This window comes from Molothrus aeneus, chromosome 6, assembly GCF_037042795.1.
Source record: "Molothrus aeneus isolate 106 chromosome 6, BPBGC_Maene_1.0, whole genome shotgun sequence".
NCBI lineage: Eukaryota > Metazoa > Chordata > Aves > Passeriformes > Icteridae > Molothrus > Molothrus aeneus.
Genome location: NC_089651.1, coordinates 19,189,157 through 19,214,560, shown reverse-complemented (window position 1 = coordinate 19,214,560; position 25,404 = coordinate 19,189,157). Strand labels below are relative to the sequence as shown.

Genomic DNA, 25,404 nt, shown 5'->3' with positions numbered 1-25,404 from the left:
CCTGTTTCATCCTGGTTACTGAGTAAGGAAGTATCTATTTTTACAACTGGCTCACATGTTTTTTCCTCTGTTTCTGTGAAAGAAGGAAAATAGAAAGTATTAATTTGAAAAAAATGGATTAAAAAATCACATGTATGCCTAAATCAATTGTACATAATGACAAAACATCAGCTTCAGATGAGGAGGACTGGAAGCAAATTTCCAAACAAATGTTATTCACTGATGTACCACCTTCCCAGGTGGGGCACTTCAAGATTGTTCCATCAGCTAACAATGAGATTCTCCATTTCCATAACCATTCCAGAAAATGTCTGCAATCAATGACAGTTAAAACAGCCTTATGACACAGTTTCAATGCAGTCAGACCCACTGTCATTGTGGCAGTGGCAACTCTAATCTTTTTTAGTTGGCAAGACTCCGTCCCTCTCGGGAGGGCTCAGCAGAAGCAGCAGCGTGTGCCCTGCTCTGGTGAGCACTGCTGGCTCCTGTGGGCTGAAGTGCCCCACTTGGGGCTAGTGTATGAGCTATCTGCTCATACTGTTGGTAGGGAATAATACTTGGGAGGAGTTATAAAGATCTGGAGGGGATGGACATCACCATTGTAGTCATCTGTGAGTGACAGACAATAGCAATTCACATGATACTACACCAATGCAGAGATCTTTAATTATATCACTACCAAGAACAAAATAAAAAAATATCACTGCATTCAAATCATCGATGAACTTTTCCTACAACTTTCTGTAAAAACTCTCTGCTTCCACTACAAATGTCACAATCTACTGAAATTCAAGATCCTTGAAGTTATTTTAGATTTTATTTTCAAACAGTGTTTTCAGCATCTGTCACAGACTATATACACTTTCCTAATAATTTGCTATAATATCTCCAACTATTAAAAAGTCCAAAACCTTAGATGAAAGCGGTCTGCTGCTGACACATGTTGCTGTCCAGCTGCCTCATGTCTAAACGGAGATTTGCCTGAGCAAATACTGAATGAATCTGCAAACAGGAGAGCAGCAGCCGTGTCCATGTGCCTGGGATGGCCATCGCAGGCCTTGGAGCTGCTGCAGGTGGCAGCCACTCCCAAAACACAAAAAACTGCTCCTGGCTGTAAAGCTCATATCTGCATGAAGAGAAGAGCTGAGTGCCAGGGCTAACAGCAGTTGTGTCTTTCAGATTCACTGCTGCACTGGTTCACTTCACTAAGCCATTATAATGAACTGTTCTGAAGCTGCAAACTTTGTCCCAAGGCCAGAAAAGTGATTTGGTTCCAAACACCCTGATAACAAAATGGTCATTGCTATGATGATTCACATGATAGATTCACTTCTAGAGGTTGACAAAATGTATTTCTTCTCAGCTGAAAACCAGGCTATGTTTATTATATAAATCCTCATCTCAGTACCTTAAATAGGAGATTACGTATGTTATTTTTAGTTAATCTGTTTCTAAAATGCATCATAAAATCATCTCCTTACCTGTTGCATTGTAACAGTATGCATCATACCGAGCAGTTGTATTTGCTGAAAGTTTGTAAATGCCAGTGTTATTTGCTGCACAAAGATGATAGGGATTGATCCGTGGGATAACAATATATCCCACCACGAAACCATACCTGTGAACAACAGAGGTAAATAAACCACACCTCAAACATTAAGAAGCTACAAAGAAGCCATTATTTTTTAAAGGTTCATGCATTTATTCATACTGTTTTGCTGCTTTTTTGTTCCTTTTTCATTTGAGTGCTCCTTTCTCACATGCAGCTACATCAGTCTCCCATCACTCAACATCATTTTGTGTTTAATTTCTAGACCTAAACACATTTAAATTAAATATGCATCTTTTTGGCTAGCTAGGGTGATCAGTTCCAGAGCAAGGGAGTGAAAGTGAGGGAGTGCACTTTTTGTTCAGTGTGAGTTTGTATTACCTGACACTAAATTCCCATTCTTTAGGGATTCACATTTTCATTGCTTTGACATAACACACCAAAACATTTCACATAGAAATGCTGAGGGCTCAATTTATGGTACTTGAGCAAGTTTAAAGAATGATTGCAATATACATCATTATCTGCAAAAACTGATGGCCTAGTAAAATATTCAAATACAAGAATCATTCATCCACAAATTCTTACTGTATCTTTCAGTTGAACAGTGTGATTATTATGCACAGAGCTCACATAATTCAGTGAAGACTGTGATTACATAAGGTACAATACAGTGTTACTCTTTTGCAATCCTGTAACACCTGATTGATTCCAGTGTATTTAACTGGAGATGTGATAGAATGGTAACAAGAACTGGAGTTTGGTTTGGGTTTTGCTTTACTTCTTGAGAGGAATGATTTATCAGGGAGGAGCAAATGTCACAGCTTTGCAATTTTTTATCTAGGAACATCATTTGAGTTTCATGTCTAATGTGCAGATACCTGCAATTCTGAAACTCTTGTAGGTGGAATTATAAATTGCTTTACTCACACTCCCAACTAAGCTTACAGTGCTGACACTTTACAAACCAATACTGACCTACTTGTGTTATGCTCTGTTGATTCATCTCATTCACGCACATTTGGATGGTTATATACAGCATATTTTCCCTCTCCTACTCACATTTAATCAGAGCTAAAGCTTACTGACAAGTATTATTTCTAGCACAGGATCAACAAATGAAAGTAATAGGGTGGGAGGGTTGGCCAGAAGGAAGGGAGGAAGAAATCCTATCTACATGGCTTGCATGTCCAAATCTGTCCTCTGGTAAATTGTGAATTAGGGAATTGTAACATTAATTAAAAATTACAGCTTCCCCCGGGAAAAAAAAAATCCTTCTTCTTCTTTCAATTGCCTTCATATTTTAGCTTTATAAAATACTTGTCATAGTTTAGAATACTCTTAATGGCTTGCATAGAAATCTCTACCCCTACGCATTATTTAGGATTTGATCTCTAAATATGGTGTAGTGCTGGGCAATTCAGAATGCTGTGTATATTCATGTGCTAATGTCTGAAAAGATCATGCCTACTGCATTATGAGGGACTTCCCCTCAGAGTAAAGAACTCTTTCTAGTCTTTACATGGTACAATTTTAAATTACATTTCCACTTCTAATGGAAGAATCCTCTAAGAATTTTCTGTTCACATATTCCACCACCACAATACTTGTGAAATGAACATGCCAGAACAGGAAATAGTTGCAAGCAGCATTGATGTCAGGACTATTTCTCATGGTACCAGAGTGAAAGTCTTAAAATTTTGGAGACATGTCCCCTGAATTTTTCTGTGCCAGTTAGAAGATAAATTCCATTTCTACATGTTTGCTGTTTAAGTTAGACTGCAATAAAGATGAAAATTTGCTGACATTTATTTAAACTCCATAATGGTGCGCCACCATGAATCTCCTGGGCTGCAGTGATCATGCAGTGGTGAAGTTTGAAGTCCTGAGAGAAATGGGCAAGGAGAGGAGTGAAGTCAAAGCCCTGAATTTTAGGGAAGTAAACTTCCAGCACTTCAAGGAGGTAGTCAATAGGCCATCCTGGGAAACTGCCCTCAGGGACAAGAACAGAGATGGTCTTCAAGGATTCCTTCCACAGAGTGCAAGAGCTCTTGATACCAGTGTAAGAAATCAGGAAACCAAGCCAAGAGACCAGCACAGCTGTTTGGGGACTAAGGCACAGGAAGGAAATGCACAGGCAGTGGAAGCAGTGCACCAATACCAGCTGGGGTATAAACACACTGGGAGTATCCTGCCCAGAAAAACCTGGGGGTACTGCTGGATGAGAGGCTGGACACGAGGCAGCAGTGCCTGCTTGCAGCCCAGAGAGCCAAACTCATCCTGGGCTGTGTCCCAAGCAGCCTGGGCAGCAGGTCAAGGGGGGAGATTCCCCCTCTCTGCTCTGAGACCCCACCTGAAGTGCTGTGTCCAGCTCTGGGGTCCCTATCACAAGAAGGACATGGACCTTTTGGAGTTCAGGGGAGGCTCATGAAGTTGATAAAGAACCTCTGCTATGAGGAAACACTGAGAAGATTGCGATTGTTCAGCCTCACATATTTTTATTCACCTAATTTTCTTGAATTAAAAGTTTTCTGTAATTTCTAGTCTCTTGGTCTAGTTATTTTTTGAGAAACTGGGGAGTCTGTATCATCCACATTTGTTGCCCTATACATCATTAATTACAGCAGGTAATTAGGTTACTTGACAATGTGGTTTCGAGATTTTTAATAATTCCTGTAGCTGTCATGTGAAACATCTCCATTCACAGATTACAGAAATGCACTAGTACTGTGGCCATTTTTTCACTGGGATGTCAAGAGTTGACCCCTCACAGTACCACCTGCTGCTTTTTACTGTTCCTTGACAAGACTGAGTTCCATTCACTGCATTCACCATCCTCAGCCTTTGACCTCAAATTAGGTCCTTACTTTCCACATACTTATCTTACCAATTGTTCAGTGACACACTAGGATATGAACATCTTCCTAATTAGCTGATTATACTGTCAGTCTTTTGTTACCTTTATATTTTATCTGTGTGAGGTTGTGATTTAAAAAAATAAATGGCAAGAACATATATGCATCAAGGACTTACTAATTACTGGACTCAGAGCAAACATACACATGCACAAAGAAGTTTTTTCATTATAGAATATAACTTATTTAGCTAATCATAGCATCTACAGTAAGTCAAATGTAATTACTACACTAGTGGTGTCATGATATACTATGTTTTCAAGTTTCTTTACCTGCAAGTTTCAAATCCAAGCTCATGAGCTTTCTTCAGCTGCTCTAGTGTTGCCAAGGTACTGTTGAGAGCTCTGCAGAGTTCAACTGCTTCAGATCGTGTGAGACTGTAGCGACCATTTTTTTCAACATGAAAAACTCCTCCATATCTGCAACTTACATTGAATTCTGTTATCAAAAGAAAAGAAAAAAGATGTTAAAAATGTATACCTAATGCTTCACTGAAACCTGGAAAATAGTTTTTTCAAGTATAATGCTTTCAAAGCAAACCCACAACAAGTAACAGCTACCAATTCATTCAAAAAAGCACTGCCACTTTCAATCACCTTTTTCATACTTTCCCTCTTTGGGCTGAGGCATGAGCCAAATCTTCAGCCTTCCCAAAAACAGCAATACAACGTGTTTTTGTAGGGTATCTAGGACAATTAACGTGCCATTGACACTAATGCACAGAAGAAAGGGTTAATAATAGTATCAATACAAATAAGAACAATCATGTGCGTAGAGAGAAATGGGGAAACAACAGGACACTTCAAAGCAATGTGAATTAATTTTGCTTCTGCCCCACCTTTCCCTCAAGAGAAAAAAAGCAGTGGCAACTCCAGACTAGAATGACAACTGCAAAGCACACTTCATAGGAGTAGCTATTATTTCCAGTGCAAAGAGGAGCATGACTCATTTTTATCTTAATTTTAATGGAAGTTCCATGTGCAAGAAAGGGAAAAATAGACCAGTCTTCTCCAATATTAAAAGGGTGTATCCTTACTCTCTATTTGAAAAAAAAAAGATGATATATAAAAACTGTTTTTCTAAAAGACACGAGATGTAATTCATGCACATTTGCATTGACACATTATAAATAATGAGCAACTTTCCTAATGTGATTTTTGCTTGACAGTTTATTTTGTTCTACAGCATGAATGTGAAAGCAAATTACAATATTCAAGGCATGCACTCTTTCTTTAATTACTTTTGTCCATTCATAAATTGATGTTAATCTGTGTACAGGGTATCTACTCAGTGTAAACCTCAAGGAACTTTCCATAGCTCAGAGGAAACACTCAAGGAGATAAAATGCAGGAGATAAGATGCAGGCTGGGTGATGCATGAGAGGACAACCACTATTCACAGCATAGGTAGGAGTCCAATAGTATTGATGCTTGCTTGTCCAAAGAAGCTCAAAAGCTGTGCATCCAATCTTGAATGCTTGCACCATAAGCAACAGAATTAATCATTATTGTTACTTGGATAGCCTTCCCACAAAATGAACAAAAAAAACCCCTCTTTTCCAACAATTCCACCTTCCCCAGTATATTGGCTGACAAAAAAAAATTAATTTAGACAAAATCAATTAGTATTTCAGAGCTATTTAACAGTCTTGCTAATTACAATTCTTTGTATTTTTAATATTTTGTTGTCACATGTCATTAAAAAACATATGGCCCTTCTGCCAGTCCTTGACTACTGCTAGGATGGAGCTGCTCTCACATCTGCCATGCCAGTGACTTCTACTTTGGCTCCAAATATTTCATATTCAAAGCCTGATAGTGTCTTGGAAGTTGTCCAGGCAGTAGCTGTATTAAGCAGCTATTAAATTACCTAGACAAAAAAAAAAGGTTTCTCTTTAGTTTTCCCTTCTTGATTCTCTCTTCCTAAAACACACTCTGTGAGGCCCAAGACTTAATGTTAAATATGAGCATAAGATCACAAAGTTGTACTTGATTACTTTAACGTAACAAGCTCCGTGATTCTGGAGATAAATTTTCTTGGAGCATCAACATCTTTTCTGATAATTTTAGGCTAATTTCTAAAAAGCTTTCACTGTGAAAGCAGATACCACATACACTTGCTTTGGGTTCCATTTGATTGCAGTTAATCCTAGATTCACTGAATAATAAAGTGAAGTTTGCTTTTGTTTAGAGAGAGTTGATTTAGCTACCATCAAACGTCAGCCCATTCCTGGTTTTAAACACAACAATTTATGCCCTATTACTACTCTGAGATTCACTCATAGTGAGAATTCCACTTAGAGAGTCAATTACTTAAGAGTTCTGCTGCTCAAAAAAGTAGGCTTACTCACACAGATAGGCTTAATGGAACTACGTGTGGGCTGCATGCCTACACATGTGTTTATTTTCCATGGAAATGCTCAGCCTGAGTCGACCCTGCACCCCAGGACTGGGCTGCTGGGAGGTACCAGGCTGACTGCACGTGTGCTGCCCAGCTGCAGGAAAAAGCCCAGCCAAGCTCCCAGGAAGCCTTGCCTGTGCAGCGTGAGAGATCATGTGGGTGTCCAGGAAACCCCAGGCAAAAATGTGGCAATCCAGTTCTCAAAACTGGGTTTGAGGCCATCCAATTCATTGGCACTGTGTCCTAAAGTAATGCTGAGACAGCATCTTTGTCTTCACTTTGATGATATCTTCTACGCCTACTATTCCAAAAGTACCACTGCTGTAGCAGAGACACTCTGTTCATGAAGAGCTGAGTATGGAAAAAGGACCAAAGCAAAACTTGCTTTGGTACCCAAAACTCACACAGAATTTCACAGTCTAAGCAAATTGTGTAAATTCAGCATCTACTCTTTGAAGGCAGTAATTACCACATTTTAAAAATGAGCTATCTGGGAACACAGCATTTTTACTGCATAGTCTCAGATTTTAATGTTCACACAATGGGGAGGGACCCTTAACTGAATTAACAAAAAAAATTCTAATCACACCAATAAATACCATATCAAAAACAAATGATGGGATCTAAACTAAATTGAAACCTTAATTTTTTTTCCCACGCTGAGGCTTACAGAGTAATTTCAAATTAAGGAAGAAACATGACTGTAAATTTAAATCAAAACACTTATTTCACCTTTACCCATAGGGCAAGAAGGCCAAATCCATTAATTTTATATTGATGTTACTTAGCTGGCTGTAACACACTTATGCAAAAGATGGATTTTTATTGTGTTCCAAGTGCCAAGGCAATGTAAAACTCATTCTGCGTGACCAACTATTGCTGATCCTTTTAACATTTTTGAATCTTCAAAGGGGCTGACTCAGAGTGGACTCACAGTGAAATCACCAACAGCACGCTAACTTTCCCTCCTTCCTCCTCCTAGAGCTGTCTGGCTTTGGGGACTGACAGGACACAATCCTTCCTTTTTTCCTTCATTCACATGATTTGCTACAGCTGTTTAATAATAGCCCTTGAAGAAGACAAACAGTATGAAAAACATTTGAATTGTCATAATCATCAATCTTGCCCAGACCATAAGATTGGGTGACACAACCCAAAGCCATGAAGTGCTTCTGTCTGTGCTGAGCTTTATGAGCATGGAAAGCATAAACTTCCACATTTCTCCCCATCCTTGCTGCGATTTCTGGTGCCCTCTCTCAAGCAGCTGCATGCAAACCTTTCTCTGCTATCCTCATTCACACACCTAAACCAGGTTCAATCAATACTTGTCAGCCAAAATCACTAACTTTGGTTCCCCAGACAATTTGCTAGCTAGAGCCCACTGGTGGAGTGGAATCGCCTCACACAGACTAAAGAGCATTGTCCCGTCAGAGAAGTGTGAGTTACACCCTGATAATTAATAGGAGAGGCTTGTTAGAAACTGTCACTGTAAGAAACCAGGGGCAATTTCCACTTCCACCCTGATTCTGCAACGTTTATGTATAATGAGTAACACTGACTCACGCTAACTCTTCCCACTGGAATTAATTTTCCATGAAGATTTTTGGTATATTGTATGGATGCCTTATGCACTACTCCCCAGTTTTCATTGTTTTCAAGACACCACCTGGGGGTTTCATTCTCAAACTGTCTTTTATTGGAGGGAAAGAAAAAAAAAAGCAGCAGATCTTTTAGCAGCTGCAGAGATACATCAAAGCAAGGCAAGTGGAAGATGTGCAAACACCCTGCCCCGCTGGAGCGAAAGCAGTGTAAGACTTGTACGTGCTAACAGACTTCTTGGTAAAACCGCACGCTGAACTGCATGGCAACCAGGAAATGTTAGGGGGATGTTTTGGTGGGGATTTTCCTTTTCAGTTTGTGGTTCAAGATGACTGATAGCTCACCAGGATGTGCTAAAATGGGGCTGACAACAGGGACAGAACTAGAGGTTTGACAGTGCATATAGTTTTCATTCTCTTTGTTTTAATAGATAGAGGATTTACATTTACTGTAAGAACTATGTTCTATATTTATTAAACTGATTTCTAGCTCTAGGCAGATGTACATGTGTAATTGTTTCCTTATAATCACAGATTATTGAATTTTGTACTGACACTTCTGAACAGGAACCACCACCAGCTTAGCACTGATACCTGCATTATGAATATTATCACCTGCTTTAAATGCATGCTAGCAATGAAGCAGCAAAAAGTAATGTACTGGAAACAGATTAAAATATATTTAAAAGAAAACCCTAGTCATTACTATTCCTCTTCAGGCAAATCTATGAATTGGGCCACAGGAGTCCTAAAATCTGGACAACTCAGATCTTGTCTCTCAGTTCAGACCTCTCTCTAGTTATGCTTGATTTTCCAATTGTTTCTCAAGAAAACTACTTCATGGCTAAATAAGAATGCATATTTTATTTCTGACTTGAGGAAATGGCCTCTGAATACAAAATTTCATATGGGATGAATTCATAAAGCATTTCAGGATCCAAAACATTTTGTCAATGTATATATTACGTAAGTCTGATTACTGCCATTTTGACATCTGTGAGAACTTAAAATGTACAAAAAATATTATTCAGTGATTCCTTAATATACTACAACACACATGGTCCTACAAGACACACAATGCTTTCCTGGAAAGCATTATTTGCTGAGTATTCTACCTTTTCTTCAGTCTATTAGTAAAAAAGTTCACTCAAGCAACTTGCAGTCCAGGCAACTGTAACAGGATACAGAAGCTTTTACCTTTATGTCAGAAGTTGGACTGAAGCCCAAGGCAGTGATGAAAACCACTGGATAGCTGTTTGCTAGGTTATGTAAAATGATTCATTAATCCCAGCCACAGTCACTAATAGACACGTGTCAACATCATTAAAACACACCTATACTTGAATCCCTCGGGGCTTGATGAGGAAAGGAAAACTGTGCTGGGAAAATAGGACTCAAAACTGGGATGACTACACACTGATCAAAATTCAGAAGTCAAATTTGCAAGATCCATGTGAATGAAGCCAGTAGTCCTTTACCATCCCAACGCAAAAGCGTCAAGGATCAAGCCACACACATCATCATTAAGTGTGGCTGGTTTTGTGTTCCTCCAGTTATGATATTCTGGTTCTGCCAACCAATATTCTCCAAAGAAAGCAGAGAAACAAATCTAGAAATAGACCACCTGCACCATAAGCCAGGCTTCTCCAAATAGTGACAGCGAAAGTCTTTACAGATTCTTGGGAGTTATTCGATGAAATACTTTCCTTGGAGTATTGCCAAGCTGTGAAACCCACAATGATTTATAGGAAATACATTTCTAGATTTAGTGGCAATAAACCTTATTTTTAGTTTTCAAATTATCCCTTGTGGATACTTAAATAAAGTAAAATAAGGAATTTGTTTTCCAGTATGAAATTACCCTTAATTCTGAAATTAAAATAATTCATTTGCACAAAATAAAATAAAATCACTTAAGAAAGTTAGATTTAAATGTTTACATAGCTACAATACATGTAGATGGTTTAAGGAACCCAGACAAAAGTTTTCCTCAGGGATCTTTTAAAATGTCATATTTTAATTTCAGTTTGGCACAGAAAAATGTTCTAAGCCTTGAAAATTGCAATGGGAGAGAAAAATGCCACATAATTATATCCATAATAGATATGTGATATTCAGGGAGGGAAAAATTCTCTGCACACCTGGCTTTTTAAAGACAGCAATGTCCAGGAAAACAGTTTAAAAGGGATTTACCTGCATGTTTGCAAGGTGTTCCTGCTATAAATAGAGACAACGTATTCTCAGTAGCTGGGTGTGGTGACAAGAAAGTGAAGATGACTCTCCATAGATCCAAAGGTGTAAAGTCAGAACTTTCTTTGAAGTTGTGCCTAAGCTGTTCCTACTACCCAGTTATATTTGGGTACCTAGTAATTCAGTCTAAAAAAGCAAATAAGAGTGTAGCTTTCTCACTTTCCTGTGTGCTGCTAACTGCATGAAAAGTCATGAGACAGCCATGCTAACCTTGAGGTCCAAGTGGGCTGACGTGGAACTCTGCAGTGAAAAAGAAATGTGGCTGGACGTATGCACAGGGGCCAGAGTGGGATACAGTGCTGTGGGAGGTTCTCCTTTCTCCAACAAAAATTAGCAAGTATTCCTTGCATTTCTGGAAGTGCACACCAGAAATGGGATGCGAGACAAAGCTCAAGCTGCTGGTTTTCTTCTAAATTGTTGCTCCTAATGAATCTGCCTACGGATCATTGCAGTCACTGTCTCTGTATCTGTCTGCTGATGGACAAAAATCTCCAGTCTCTTGACTGACAGCTCTCGTGGCTACTGCTTTAAAACAATGGGCGTGGGGGTAGTGCTCTTAATAAATCAAGCCTTCACAGAGTCACTCAAAATGCAAGTAAGTACTTGAAATATGCTTCAGTCCTCAGCAGTTGCTGTAGGAAGAAAAGAATCTGCTAATGCATCTTCCAATCATGCTTTATCTGCGTGGCAACTGTTGCTCTGGTAAACATCCTGAGTGAGCCGATACTGTGTCATCACTTATGATAAACCTCCTTGCTGCTGACATTAATATTAGTCTTTTTGTAATAGTCTCACCCAATAGGGAGCTGAAAGTTTTCAGACTCCAGCAGGACATGGTACAGCTGCACAGCACCTCGGGGGAAAAATTGCAGGCAGTGATATCATAGTCTGCAATTAGTTATCTGATATGCCCCCCTCGAAATGATGAAAACATAATCAACATTGCCGATACCAGGAGAGCTCCAGGCTGTACAGTGAGTTCTCTAACCCCAAAGGATGAGTAACAAGGGCTGTGAGGAGAATCAGTTGGGATCAGTTCCATGCAACCCAGGCGAAGAAACACACGAAACAAAGCTGGAGAATAATAGCTGGAGTCTGATTTTCACTGTTAGACTGATTTAGTTATTTGGGATAAAAGCAGTTGACACACACACACAGACTCAGCAGACAGATCCCCAGCCTGGAGCCCAAAGGACCTTACTCCTATTCACTGCTGTGTCACTTGTCCAATCAAAGAAAGGAACCTCAGGAATCTTTTCAAAACCTCTGAAAGTCAGCCAGTTAAAACAAAGATAACATTACTCTGATAGACATACCAAAGAAAGGAAGGCTGCTCAGAATATGCCTCACAGTATAGGACATGATCTGTAGAAGTCAAAAGGAAAGTTCTTATGCAAGCTTCTGATGATGGAACAGAATATTTTCACATCCACTACCCTCCTTGTTTTTCCCCTAATACAAGAATGACAGGGATCCCATAGTCTGTAACCAGATTGCCTAGGCCAGCAGGCAACTTCTCCTGGAATTTTTGGTGGCAAAATATTTCCATTTTCTGGATTCTTTGTGGGTCTACCCACACATTTACTAGGGTTTCAAGAATCTTGAGAATTATACTGAAAATGCTGACTAGCAAGTAACTTTCCTAAGAAGTATGCAGGTTATTCATACACTAAGCTACATGAGCAGTTGAATTTCTTTAATTATTCTTATCATCTTAGTTATGAATCTTTTTTAACTGGTTTCATAAAAAGGCACATTTAGTAACTAGAGTTTGCAATAAGCGTTAAGATGTACACAATGCTGTTGCTATCACAAATATGGTGGGAATAGTGATATTTTTCCTATTTAAAAAAAAAGTTTATTTAAATTTAACAATTCATGACAGGCAGTGAACATTCTCTTGCTTGAGGGAAGACTGGGAAAGAAGCACTGGCTGTGTGGCCTTGATATTCTGTGATTTCAAGTACTACATTAAATCCTACATATATTTAGGCAGTGGAGATAGGTAAAGGCAATACACTATTGTATGCATGGAATCATCCTCAAACAGTGAAGCATCATTGTTTCCCAAAAGACAGTTACTAATTAATAAAGCACCACAATATTTTTCCTCCCACCAAGGACATTACTTGAAGCAAAACTCATCAAGTAGTTTATCAAGAGCACTAGACAAAGCATCCATCCAGGACATAAGAGTACAGGCTGGGAGAAAAACTCATTGAGAGCAGTCCTGATGAGAAGAACTTGGGATTTGTCATGGATGAAAAGCTGGACATGAGCCACCTGTGTGTGCTCCCAGCCCAAAAAGCCAACAGCATCCTGAGCTGCATCCAAGGGAACGTGGCCAGCAGGGCAAAGAAGTGATTCTTTCCCTCTACTCTGCCCTCGTCAGACCCCACCTGGAGTGCTGCATCCAGCTCTGGAGTCCCCAACATAAGGACATGGACCTTTCAGAGCAAGTCCTGATGAGGGTCACGAAAATGACTGGAAGGCTGGAGCACATCTCCTTCAAAGAGAGGCTGAGAGAGCTGGGATTCTTCAACCTAGAGAAGAGAAGGCACTGAGGAGGCTTTACAGCCTTGCAGTACTTAAAGGGTTTTTTTAAAAGAGGGAGAGTTTTTGCATAGGCAGATGGTGATACAACAAGGCGGAACAGTTTTAAACTAAAAGAGAAAAGATTCAGATTTGATGTTAGGAACAAGTTCCTTACTGTGAGGATGGGAGGCACTGGAACAGGTTGCCCAGAGAAGCTCCACCTCTGGGAGCATTCAAGACCAGGTTAGATGGAGCCCTGAGCAACCTCATTTAGAGGGTGGCATCTCTGCCCATGGCAGGGGTTGGAACGAGGTAATCTTTGAAGTCCCTTCCAACCCAAGCCATACTGTGATTCTGTGATGTCTTAGGAACAGCAGAAGTAGCTGATGCAGTGAGAAACCACTTTTCCAGGTGATTTGCTAGCAATCACCGTACATAGATCCTCTTGTCTTCCTTGAACAGCCCAAAAACATGTCTTAGACACACCTTGCTATAACAAACTGCTGAATGACCTGACTCATAAAACCACTTTCTCTGGAAGGGTGGGAGACATCGGGCTATTTCCCAATATAGAAATCAATTCAAGATACCAAAACCAGTAAGTTAAAAAGTAAAAGATATATTTCAATTAGTCATGTTGCCATGACTATCACTGTGGATATATTTGTATCACATCAGGGGTGGAAAAAAGGTGTCAATACATTGCCTTGCAATTGCTGTGAGTCAACAGTGATGTGATTGTGACTGTGTTGATAAAATGGCATGACCTGACCACTATGAGTAATAAAGTCAGACAGAAGACTAATACTTTTAAGAAATTCAGTGTAGGTCTACAAAAAAGGGGTTGTATTGATGCTTTGAGAGGCTACCTAGAGCAGAGGCTAGACAGTGTTAAAGGAATAAAGTAGGTATTTATTAAAAGGCCTTCAAAGGATACACCTTGGGCACTACAAGAGCCCATCCATGGCTACACCCAAGATAGACAATGGATCACGAGTTTTTGCACTTTTATAGGTTTCAGTCCATTTACATGTTGGAGTTAATTTTCCAATTACTGCTTCAGGTCATGAAGTTCCATCCTCCCAGATGCTCTCCTCAGTTTGCTGCTGTTTATGCTTTTGGGGCCTGAAGCTATAATGGTGTCCTTGGCTCTCCTTGGAAAAGGATTATTTTGTCTGACAAAACTGTCAGGAGAACTTGCTAACACTTCATATGAAGTTCAGAGTTATACAGTAATGCAGTACAGAATCTGCAAAACATGAAAACTAAAACTTAAAGCATCAGTATGGGTGTTTCAAAAATTAGGAAAACACTTACTCTTACTCATAAGGGGTATTTTCTCACACATACTGTTTGGCTGAAGGAAGGATTGCACAACCAGACTCAGTGATGGATTGCCAAACAGTAACTGAAGAGAGTTTCCTATTTTTATGGTAACAGTTTTCAGAGAATGCTCTTGTTCACTTCCTATCCAGTAGAATAATATTTGCACAAGAATGCTTTTCTTACAATTAATCATAATGCTTCTTTCATCTGAAATAGCCCTGTATGTGAAATGATACCTGCTTTCTGAAACTGAGGCAAGAGAGGCACTGATCTCATTGATGGGAGAAGGGTCTGGGGCTTTGGAGAAGATGTTCTATTTACAGCTACATTTCTGTCTCTCTGTTGGCCTGCCTGTGAGGTAGGGATAAAAACACTGACTTCCCATGGGCTACAAAAATCACAAATCAGTATTTTCTGCTGGCAGCATGTTTGTCAGTTCACTTCTTCCTCATTAGTTGGGAATATTATTTCTCTGTTAAATACTACTATACCTAGATTTCAAATTTGAAGTTCTAGGGTAATTTAAATACATTCAGCCTGACTCCAGCTCTGCTGAAGGTGTTGATGAAATCCACCAGATAAGGTAACTCCCTCTTGACCAAATGTTGTAATATTTATGTAAACTCCGTGCAATGGAAGGAAAAAAAAAAAGAACAAAATTTCAACAGAGACACCATCTATTTCCAAAGTGATACGGAATACATCTCAGACATGTGCTGGTGTTGAAATGTTTGAATGTTTCAGGTACTGTAGGACATACTGAGGAGAGACCACTTGTTTTTGTTACTAATGTCTACCTTGAGCTTTGAAGACGCGGATGGGTATCAAGTAAACATTATCAATAAATACTTTTGTAGGTTATTAACGAATATAAACCTTGCTGGGCCCAAGACTTTCAGTGCTGTGGCTATGTTTTTAAGGGGCTTGTGATAACACAGAAGCAATTGAAGCAAATAACATTGTTTATATTTTATTTTGAAGGGTTGCCTAGTCAGGCATAGAGAGCTTTTTTTAGTTTTTCCTCCTTTTCTCAGCAAAAGAAGTTAATTAAAGAGTTTATTCATTTGCAAAAATTTTGGATAGAAATTCTACTGTTCTTTAAGGGCACTGTAGAAAGATCTTACCAGTCTTGCACTATTTTTATGCAATATATTATTTATGCTTCACCAATGTACAATAGGTCTGGTCCCCACTGGCATATATATAAGTAATGGGAGTTGTTACGAAATCTAAAAGAACAAGAAAAATTATCTCCAGCTCCAGAAAGAAACACAAAATACTTGTTATATGTACTACCTAAATTAAAATAAGCTCCCATCAAAGCATTATCAGAAAGCAAATTCAGATTTAGTCATTGGTCTTAACAATCTCCGACTCACAGAATATGTCTCCTCCTGGAAAACTGGAAAACTGGGCTTTTTCTAATCCACATAAATCCACAGAGACAAATAACACTGTCTAGTGTATATGCCTAGAGATGCCCTTGAAAATCACCTGAAAAACTGTGCTGATCTTACTCTTCCGTGATGCTCCAAGATTGCCCCAGCTTCACTGTTTAAAAAAAACAGATAATGCTGTGCTCTGTCCAGTGTGAGCACAAACAATATCACTACTGGATTATGTGTGAGACTAGACAGGTCAAGAGCATGTACTGTAATCTCTTCCTACCTAAAAAGCATCCAGGAAATTAGGCCATAAGAATAAAAGGAGAAAAAAAAGAAAAAAAAATAGTGAATAGAACTGATCTTGTAGAAATATCACGAGACACAAAACTCATCATAGACACTCTTAGAAGCGCTCTGTAGTATTTTATACCACAACAGGGAGCAAATGGATCCAGGGTTTTTCTGAGGCAAGCCACAAATGCAGGAAAGAAACTTTTCTCTAGGCAGTCACTATGGGAATGTGTCTCACATGCTCAACATGACTGGCAGTACTGCTTTTAATACAAGAACTGTCAAGGGGATAAATGCTTCTCTAAAACCTTAGCTGTGCCCACTCAGTGGTGAACTGGAACCACCAAGTATCTCTTCTCAGTAGGCTATAAAATGATTTGGTTACACTGTGGAAAAGAGGAGTTTAAAAGTTTAGAGCTCAATACCCAGTCTCAAGGAGGACATTTTTATTTTCTGTGCTAGGAGAGACTGTGCTCCTCACAAGACAAAGTTACTCCGACTAGTGCAATGGAAGAGTGGCATTTTAATACCACTGCACACTCCAGCCCTACAGCCTTTCCCAGAGCATCAAGTTTAAGTAGGAATACCTCCAAAATCTCAATAGGACAGTTGATATTTATCACTAGGAAGTATTGCTTCAAACAGGAGCAAAACTTGACTAAATTTAAGACACTATTCTTCAGCTAAGTATTAAATAAATTTTCAAGTTCTTGAACCTAAAGTGTTCATTCTGACAGCAGGGCAAAAGATGTAAGTCAGTTCTCACTTGGCAAACAGCTTCAAACATCACTAATCATAGGAAGATAAGCATGGAATAAGAACTCTTTAAGGAAACTCTACTTTGCATTTGCTGTTGTCTAATAGGAAACCATTGCTATTGAACTCTAAAAAGCTGCCAGTCCTCAGTGCATATATAGATAGCAAACACACAAGTAAACAGGATAAAACTGTCAGAGCAATAAAGTTTTATCTGATTTTTACAGCACTGCTACTGGTGAAATTGATTAAAACAAAATATGTATTATTTCACTTCCATGTTCTAAGGGTTCCTATATGTCAAATTTATGTATAAACAACATAGAGGAACAGAGAAAAAAACCCTACATTTATAAATATGAAGACTCATTAGCAAAAGAAGCTTTTTTTCTACATTTACACACCTGTGTAAATGAGGGAAAAGGGAAAGGATGTGTAAATAATGAAGGACACCTAATCAAGCAGGAGGAGGAAAAATAAGGAAGTGAGTGAAAGATGCATTCAGGCCGCACCCTCAGTGGCTCCATTATGAATGGATCACGTTTCCTTATAATTGGCAAACACTACTTTCCCTTGAACCTGCCTGCTTAACTACTCCACCTTCCTTGTGCAGAAGCTGTATCCAGAGCACCAGGACGGAGCTGGGAAGACCTGGCTTCCTAATATGTCCTTAGCAGTGACACATTGTGTCACTCCCTCACCTCCTCATTTCGTGTAAGGGCACTTTGTCTCAGAGATGCGAGCGGGCCGATGGCAAAGAGCAGCTAAAGCACCCCCATGAGAGGCAGCCCTGCTGCTCGGCTGAGCTGCTGCATTTGCACGCTGCAGGAGGAGCACAGGCAGCCGGCTCAGCCTGGTGTGCGTGGGCATGTGGGCCCAGAGCTCGCCCGGCACGCAGCCGCAGCCTCGCTGCCCTGGCACGCACCATCCATCCCTCGCTGATACACCTCCCTGCTGGAAGCTGTGCTCCCAAGGAGAGCCTGCCAGCTCAGGGCTGCTGCTCAGCTTTTACACCCCGGCTTGGCCAGCAGCCTGCTTGCTGCCTGGGGACCGGCTCACGTCTGCTCACGGGGGTCTGCGTGCCCACAGAACATCCACTGAGCTCCAGTTAACCTCTCACTGCTGTATGGGAAATCTGCAAGAAACTATTCATTACAGCTACCCACACATGCCACACCCTGCTTCTTTACAGACACCTATCCATTAACAAAAATAACAATAAAAAAGCCCCCTAGGGAAATGTACTTCTGAGAACCTGTTTTGCTAACATGCTGTCACTGTGAGACATACATAATTAACAAAAGCTATGCCATGGCGGGTTTTTTTTTTTTTACTATTACACGTTCTGTCAGAGGCAGCATCTCATTTATGAAAGCAGGTATTTGGTAAAACATTAATTGTGAAGTTGAGGATTGCAGCCTAATGCCCTTTTCCTAGGCAGCTGACAGTATGTACCCTGGCAATCTCTTTTACAACCCTCTCACACTGCTTTTGGAACAGCACCATTAGCAGAGAGATGAAGTTTTAACACAGCTGCTGCATGTCTGGCATTTTTTCTTTTTTTTTTTTTTTAAGATACAACACAGTCTCTTAGAGTTTCCAGCTACTAAACTACACCAATCGTCAACAGAAAAGAGAAAAAAAAAAAAAAAGTGAAGCAAAGCATTTTTCAAACTCCAAATGTAAATAGAATTCAGGTCTTCTCTGCGATTTTTACTTTGAATTAGCATGCCCTGCTTATGCTTTCATGATTTAATGGCTAAAACTGTAGATTATTCTCCAACTCCTTTTAGGGTTTTTTTGGTTTTTTTTTCTTGTTTGGGGTTTCACAATATGAGAATTGAAGGTTATTGTACCAAAATAAGACAGCTGCATTATATAAAGTTGCCAGTGTTGTCATGTAGAGGAACTGGAAAGTCCCAAAGCCATTGCTTACAAAAGAAAGTTCAATTATGTTCCTAATTGAAAGCACAGACTCAAAAAATGACTGCAGGTTTCATTAGGCAGGAAACAGTCACGGAGGTTTGAACTTTAAATTGCAATTAGCTGAACTTTCTGTCTGACTGGAAAGATTCTCCAAGGAAAACCCCTCTTTTCCTCAGCTGCCACTTCACATTTCTGCCTGCAGACTCATTCATAGCATGAGCTGCTCTGCCGTCCTTGGGCGGGGGCAGCCGCGGCAAGGGAGGGAAATCACAGCCAGCTGCTACTGATATTACTGCCGAGGCACTGGGGGAGGAAATGATAAACACACAGCACTGACACAACCCTCTCTGCCACTGCTATTAGCAGCACCCATCATGGCCACTGATAATTACAGTGTCTGATAGCTTTGAAATTATTATTGCCTCTCTGGGAGGGAGAGATGGCTGGCTGTTAAGAGATGATGGACTCCTGGAAAATGACCAGCAGCTACACCAAACTGGCTTCCTGCCCACAGTCATGGATAACACACAGAGAATGGTCCAAACCACCAGGTTTATCACACAGAAACCCTGACTGGTAAAGGCAAAGGACAAACTAGACTGTGGATGTGTTCTGCTTTCTAGCAAGTTGGAAGTTTCCATTTCTCTATTTTAAGAATTCAGTTTAATGATGACAAATTGAATCAGCGTGCTCCCAGATGCCAGCTGATTCTAAAATATGGTGTGTTTTGGACATCATTAATTGTTCCAGTGCAATGCTGCATTGTTTTCAAAGCAGGCAAGATTACTGTGATGGGTCATGTTTGTTTCACAATTATCCTCTCTATGAAGTTATATTCCACAAATAACTATGTACATTTAGCCTTGGTCCTGGAAAACCCTATTTTATAGGCAAGTTTTACAGAACTCTTTCCCTTGCTCTCTCACATAGTATTCTCTTTAAAATAAAAGACCAAACAGTGATATAAGACGGGGAGAATTACCATCTTCCATATTGACTGTCTTTTCAAACACTCACCCCTTAGTTCTGGAACAAAAATGTGATGCAAAAAGACCAGAAAGCAGATGGAGAAGCCTTTTTACAGTATTTGGAACACCAAAAAACTTTTAAATTCCTTGACTGATTTACCCTCTCCTTATAAAGGAACTCTACAATGCTTTATCTCTGCTTCTCTACAACGTGTTTTACTACTAGTCAACTACATTCAGAACTAGTATTATCAAATATTATCACATCTTTTCAACAAGTATTTTAGGAGTAATGAGCTTATGATTCTCTCTGGTGCTTATCTGTCTTATCAGCATGTCATGATGTCTCTGACTTCTGGCACATTCTTGATACAGTCAAACCTCATGCAGGTTTAGGTGATAGATGAAAAACTGCAATATTCACACTATCTTCAATTCAGGCCTATAAAAGTCATGGGAACTCTTCTGGAAAGAAAGATGCACCACATATGGATGAACATTTTGTTTAACCTTGGCTAGGGCTACCAGTGGTTTTAAAAGCATTTACTTTGAAGAGTTCTTCCTCAATTATACAATGCTATCTGTCCTCATTAAGCCTTTCTCTGACTTCCTATTTTCAAGGTAATGGCTCTTCTTTGTGGTGAACACCAGTACCTAAAGAATCTTCTAGCATTTCTCCAAAGACTGCAAAACAATCCCCTGCCATGCTTTGTTGGCTCTGTGTGTGCCGGTGTTTCCAGGACAGCTCCAGAACCCTTCCACTAAACAAGGATGGAAAGTTCAAGTGAACTCTTAATAAAGTCTAGTTACTTTGCAACTTTGGGAAACTGCCAAGATACACACTGTAAGGACTGAGTGAAAATAATCTAGCACAAAGAGCTTCTTCAAACTGCTTTATTTACAAATTTACAGGATAGATATGCAAACCAAGGGCCAGGCAGGTCTCTTCCTTTGTGACTGACCAGGAGCTGCAGGAGCCCTGTCTCAGAGCCTTACCTTGGAATGGGCTCTGGCAACCTCTCCAGTGCTAACAGGCAAGCTCCTTCCTCCCACAGGCAGACTCATTCTGCCTCTTTCCATTTCATCCTTACCACTACTACTTCTCTTCCAGTTTCTTCCAAGTTTGGGGGTCAAAATTCTAGGACTTGCTTTGTGTTAATCAAGGAAAACTTTGAGAAAAATATTTCTACAAATACATGATGCTTGCAGGAGAAAATCTCCTCTGAAAACATCATTAACCAAGCTGTCACCATCTATATCCTCCAAGATCCAGACTCCTTAGACAACTGATGTCAACACCAAGAGTGAGAAACATATCAGTGACAGTATAGACACAACACCACAGAAATCAGGATGAGTAAGTTTTTCAGCTTTCTCTGTATCTCATTTTTCCTTCTGAAATCACATTAAGAGTAATTCCAGGTCCTCTTTAATTCCATAAAATTCTGTACTAAAAGAATTAAAATTCCAGTTCAGGAGTTTCCCAACAGCAATAGCCATCAGTCTATGATACACAGCAAAATCACTGGTTAAAAATAGAAAACAACACCATCAACTGCTGTTTTGAAATCATTACTGACTACAAAGTCATGCTCAACTCAAATATACTGTAGCTATATTCTAATACCTTACTAAGCCAGTAAAGAAACTTCCCTGGATGCCATATGTGAAGTTTGACACACATTTTGTAACTCTGCCGAGGGCTCAATAATGGGGCTTTCTGTCTCACTGTAAAAACACATCACCCCCAGAGTCAGGGCAGACCCTGCTTTCTAGGACACTCCAGGCAGCTCAGAGGAGTCAAAATCAGTCAAGCAGTTATAATATTTATACAGTGCACAGACGTGGACCAAGCCAAGGACTTAAACACATCTTAGACATACCTTACTTGCCTACAGTAGCCCTGTCCTTTCTCTTAAGGCTTTGTCTATATACCTGATCTTAGCAAGAGCATTTTGGTACAATGGGGACATGATTTTAGACAGAAAAGCTACAACACTGCTTCAGCTATCACAGAAGCACTGGGAACTTGTTCCCCCTGACACACCCATTCCTAGCCTGGCAGAGCTGCAGCCATGAAAAGAAGTATCCCCTGCTGCTCAAGCAAATGAGACACATATTTACTATACACACACAGACACACACGCAGCCCTTGGGTGACAATGGCCATGAAAAATGCATTTTGTTAGACTCTGGAACTGATGAGTACAAAAACAATATAGAAGCACAACTGTTATCCCTAACCACAAAATGCCTCGAGGCAGTTGCAGTCCCAGTGAGAGTCTGCTAAAAGTATGATCATTCCCCTAAAACATGGTTGAGCCTGCACCATGTAAAGTTTCGAAAGCTTTTTTTATTCACTTCAGACATACAATTTTTATTTTTTTTCTCTGTATTAACCTTAGATTTTTAAATACAAATATTTGAAGCAGATAACCAAGCTGCAGGAAGGTAAGTGATACACAACTGAACTTTGTCACTTCTAACCCCCTTTGTTCCAAAAGCTCATCAGTCAGCCCCAGAGAGACCTTAGAAAGTCAGAAGGAAGCATGCTGGGCATAAAAGCTCTCCAAATTTCAGCAGAGATCCCTGCAGTTTTTCTCCTGTTCAGCAAGGCTGTGCCCAAATGCAGTTTGTTTCAGCTGTTGGTTCAGCTGATGTAAACTCCAGAGTGCAGCTGTAAGCTGGGGGGCTCACCCCCTTCCTTCCACCCCCCTTTTCGCTGCAGTCCGGAGGGGAGCAGGGAGAGCAAACTGCGTTTGGAACAGCAGTCACATTGTCGAACTGAGCTTCACCAGAGCCATTCTGAATTCCCTAATGTAGTTCTGTTCCTGTTTAAACTTCATTCTTTAACGTTCTGCAATTCACTTTTTACAGATTTGGAATTGCCCTTTACAAGCAATACAGAGCTTTCCATGATTGTACAGACCAGCACAAATGAGATTACACTTCTGAAACATCTCTGATAACACTTGAAAAATAAAAGTTGCAAGAAAGCTGTTCGCTGTCTAGCAGAAGCACACTTGCTGTCTGAAGCATTAACTTAACAATCCTAAGCATTTTCATTCATAAAAAATCTTACCTGTTTCTGCTAGACAGAGCTTCAGCAAACATAATCCAAAAACTGTCCATAAGGAGAAGTTGGCCATTGTTTTCTTGGAACTGTTTTGCAAAATCCAAAGATCCTTGCAAGCTGCAGAAAGAAGAAAAGCCCCGACGCTTGTTAAGCCTGCAGTCAATGAGTCTGAAGTTTGCTGCACTTTTTATTCTGATTCAAAGGAACTGAAGTAATGACATAACTGGGAGGGGGAAGCTCCATCAAAAGTCACACCCATATTGCAACAAAAGTTACCCAGCAGCAGAAGAAGGGGGAGTGGAAGGAGAGCTAGGACTGACTAAGCAGGCACACTTGAGTTTTAAAGAGCCACTAAACCTTCTCTTCTTACACTAGTCTAGTCAAAAGTTATACTTAGTGTTCTTGTAGGAAAAATTGTGTAATCTCTCCTGAGTTCTCTCAGAAATGCACTGTTTGTTATAAGCTTTTCATCCTGCATTTTAAAATCTCTTCATTATTGCAAACCAAGTGAACATAAAAGCACTAGTTTCTAAACCCTGGTAAAGCATCTATAACAGCCTAGATATTTCCCAAAAATATTTTGCTTATTTATTCCTATCTCACCATTTTCTCTTTGTGCGGTTCAGTTAAGAGCAAGTAAAATGCCTGCTCTGCAGTGAAGCTTTCTGCGATGTTTTTGCTCACTGCTGGAGGATAACATCATGCAGAAGGTAAGTCGAGGCTGTTCAGTTTCCCACAGCTCCTTCTACCTTGATGCCCCTGCACAGGCTGCTCCAAGAAGAATAATAAATGAGCAAAAGTAGTGAATAATTCCAGTGCCAGAAGGGAGTGATACTGAGGACTAAGGCTGATACTTTATTCTGTTGATGGCATAAGGTACAGAAGGAATTTTTCCTCCTATTCCCAATTCAGAAAGCAGAGAAACAGGATGAAAAGGTACGAGATCTTTGAGGCTCAGACAAGGTCTCAGTTCCAGGGACAGATGTTCATTGCAGTGTGTGGTTTTGTTTGGCTCTTCATGAAACCCCTGGTGAAAACCCCAAGGCCTCTGTAGATAAGCAAAAGGCTTGCGTCTTGTGTGCCTTGGAGATTTCCCGTGGTGTCTCCACACACTGGCTTCTCTTTAGAGCTGGAGAATTGGAACAGTGGTTCCTGTGCCATAGGATGAGGGGTTGGTCAGGGATCACGGAAGCCAGCACTTCTCACCTTTTACAACAGCCAGAAATGCCCTGATTTCAGTTTCCCTTGCCAAATCTGGAATGAATAGTCCTATATCAGATTACCATTTTGTCAATCTTCCCACTTGAAAGAAGTTTCTCATTAATTTAATCTCCGTTAGCACAAACAATGGAAAAGTACAGACAAGTCTCTCCAGCCACAGGCACAAGAAGGTCACACAAAGAGGTTTTCAGGACTTTGCCCTTTTTTTGCCTTTTGACTTAGAGATGGCTGGCTATCCTTTCCTCAACCAGCCAAATTTTTAGCAACAGGTTCCAACAGGCTTTTCCTACAGGTCTAGACTATCTGATGGGACAAAGTTAAAGTAAAAATCTTTCCTTTAAATATAGGGAATCTTTTTTATTATGAAGCTAGCAACTTTGAAATTATGGATAAAACACATTTTCTTTAGTAAATATGCTACCTTTTTTTAAAGAAATTACTTTAAAGGCAGTTAAAAAACAATCTCCTATATACTTTATTGTCTAAAGCGGAAGTTGAAATAGTTCTGTGAAATCCTGTACATTTATAAATGTTTTGGCATCAAAATTCATGAATAAAGTTTAGTGGGATTTCAAAATGCTGGCGCACAGTTAATGAATGTTTTAAACTTACTAAGTATATCTTGTTCTCCAGTTGCTAAGTTACTTTTAAAACTCACATCCTATGGATTACACAGAATAATTAAACATTTAATTAAAATTCAGGAAATTTTGAGTCCTATTTTTGATTAACATAAATTGCCTCTTCATTATTACCCTATATTCATAATGATACAGAATTTTAAAAAATAAAAAGTTTTCTTTGGCACAGGTAAAGGGAGAATAACATCCATTTTAGGGATAGAGGCAGAGTCTTAGGTAACTAGGAGTGGAAATTCCTAGTCTCTTCATGGTCTGAAGTTTCTAATTCTAGCCCTTCTGACACCTGAATATGAAAAGGTTGTTTTCTAGATACTAAAATATTACTTGTTATTCATCTCAGTCTTTTCAATACTTCTGCATGTGTTCAGCAAGGGTGGGTGGTATTCTGCTTTGGAAAGACTCTCTTGGTTGCTGCCCTGAAAAATTGGGCTAAGATTAGACTCATTTAGACCACGTGCATGGAGGTGCTAGTAACTAATGCAAAAGGAAAAGACAGATCTACACAAGAAAAATAATTGATAACATCACATCATTTCATGTGATAAATCACAAAACCAGTTCATGAGC

General features: G+C 39.7%; 1 protein-coding gene across 2 annotated transcripts in view; it reads right to left on the bottom strand.

The window, feature by feature from the left end:
- Window positions 1-23,127, bottom strand: part of CD44 (CD44 molecule (IN blood group)) — a 52,347-nt gene extending 29,220 nt beyond the window's left edge. For both annotated transcript variants that reach the window (XM_066552696.1, XM_066552697.1), the window contains exons 1-4: window positions 22,982-23,127; window positions 4,737-4,902; window positions 1,482-1,618; window positions 2-73 (exon numbers count right to left, since the gene is read on the bottom strand). In XM_066552696.1, the coding sequence (XP_066408793.1) occupies window positions 2-73; window positions 1,482-1,618; window positions 4,737-4,902; window positions 22,982-23,048 (442 nt within the window). In that variant the 5' untranslated portion in view covers window positions 23,049-23,127. The remainder of the gene's footprint in view (window position 1; window positions 74-1,481; window positions 1,619-4,736; window positions 4,903-22,981) is intronic.
- Window positions 23,128-25,404: the final 2,277 nt, after the last annotated feature.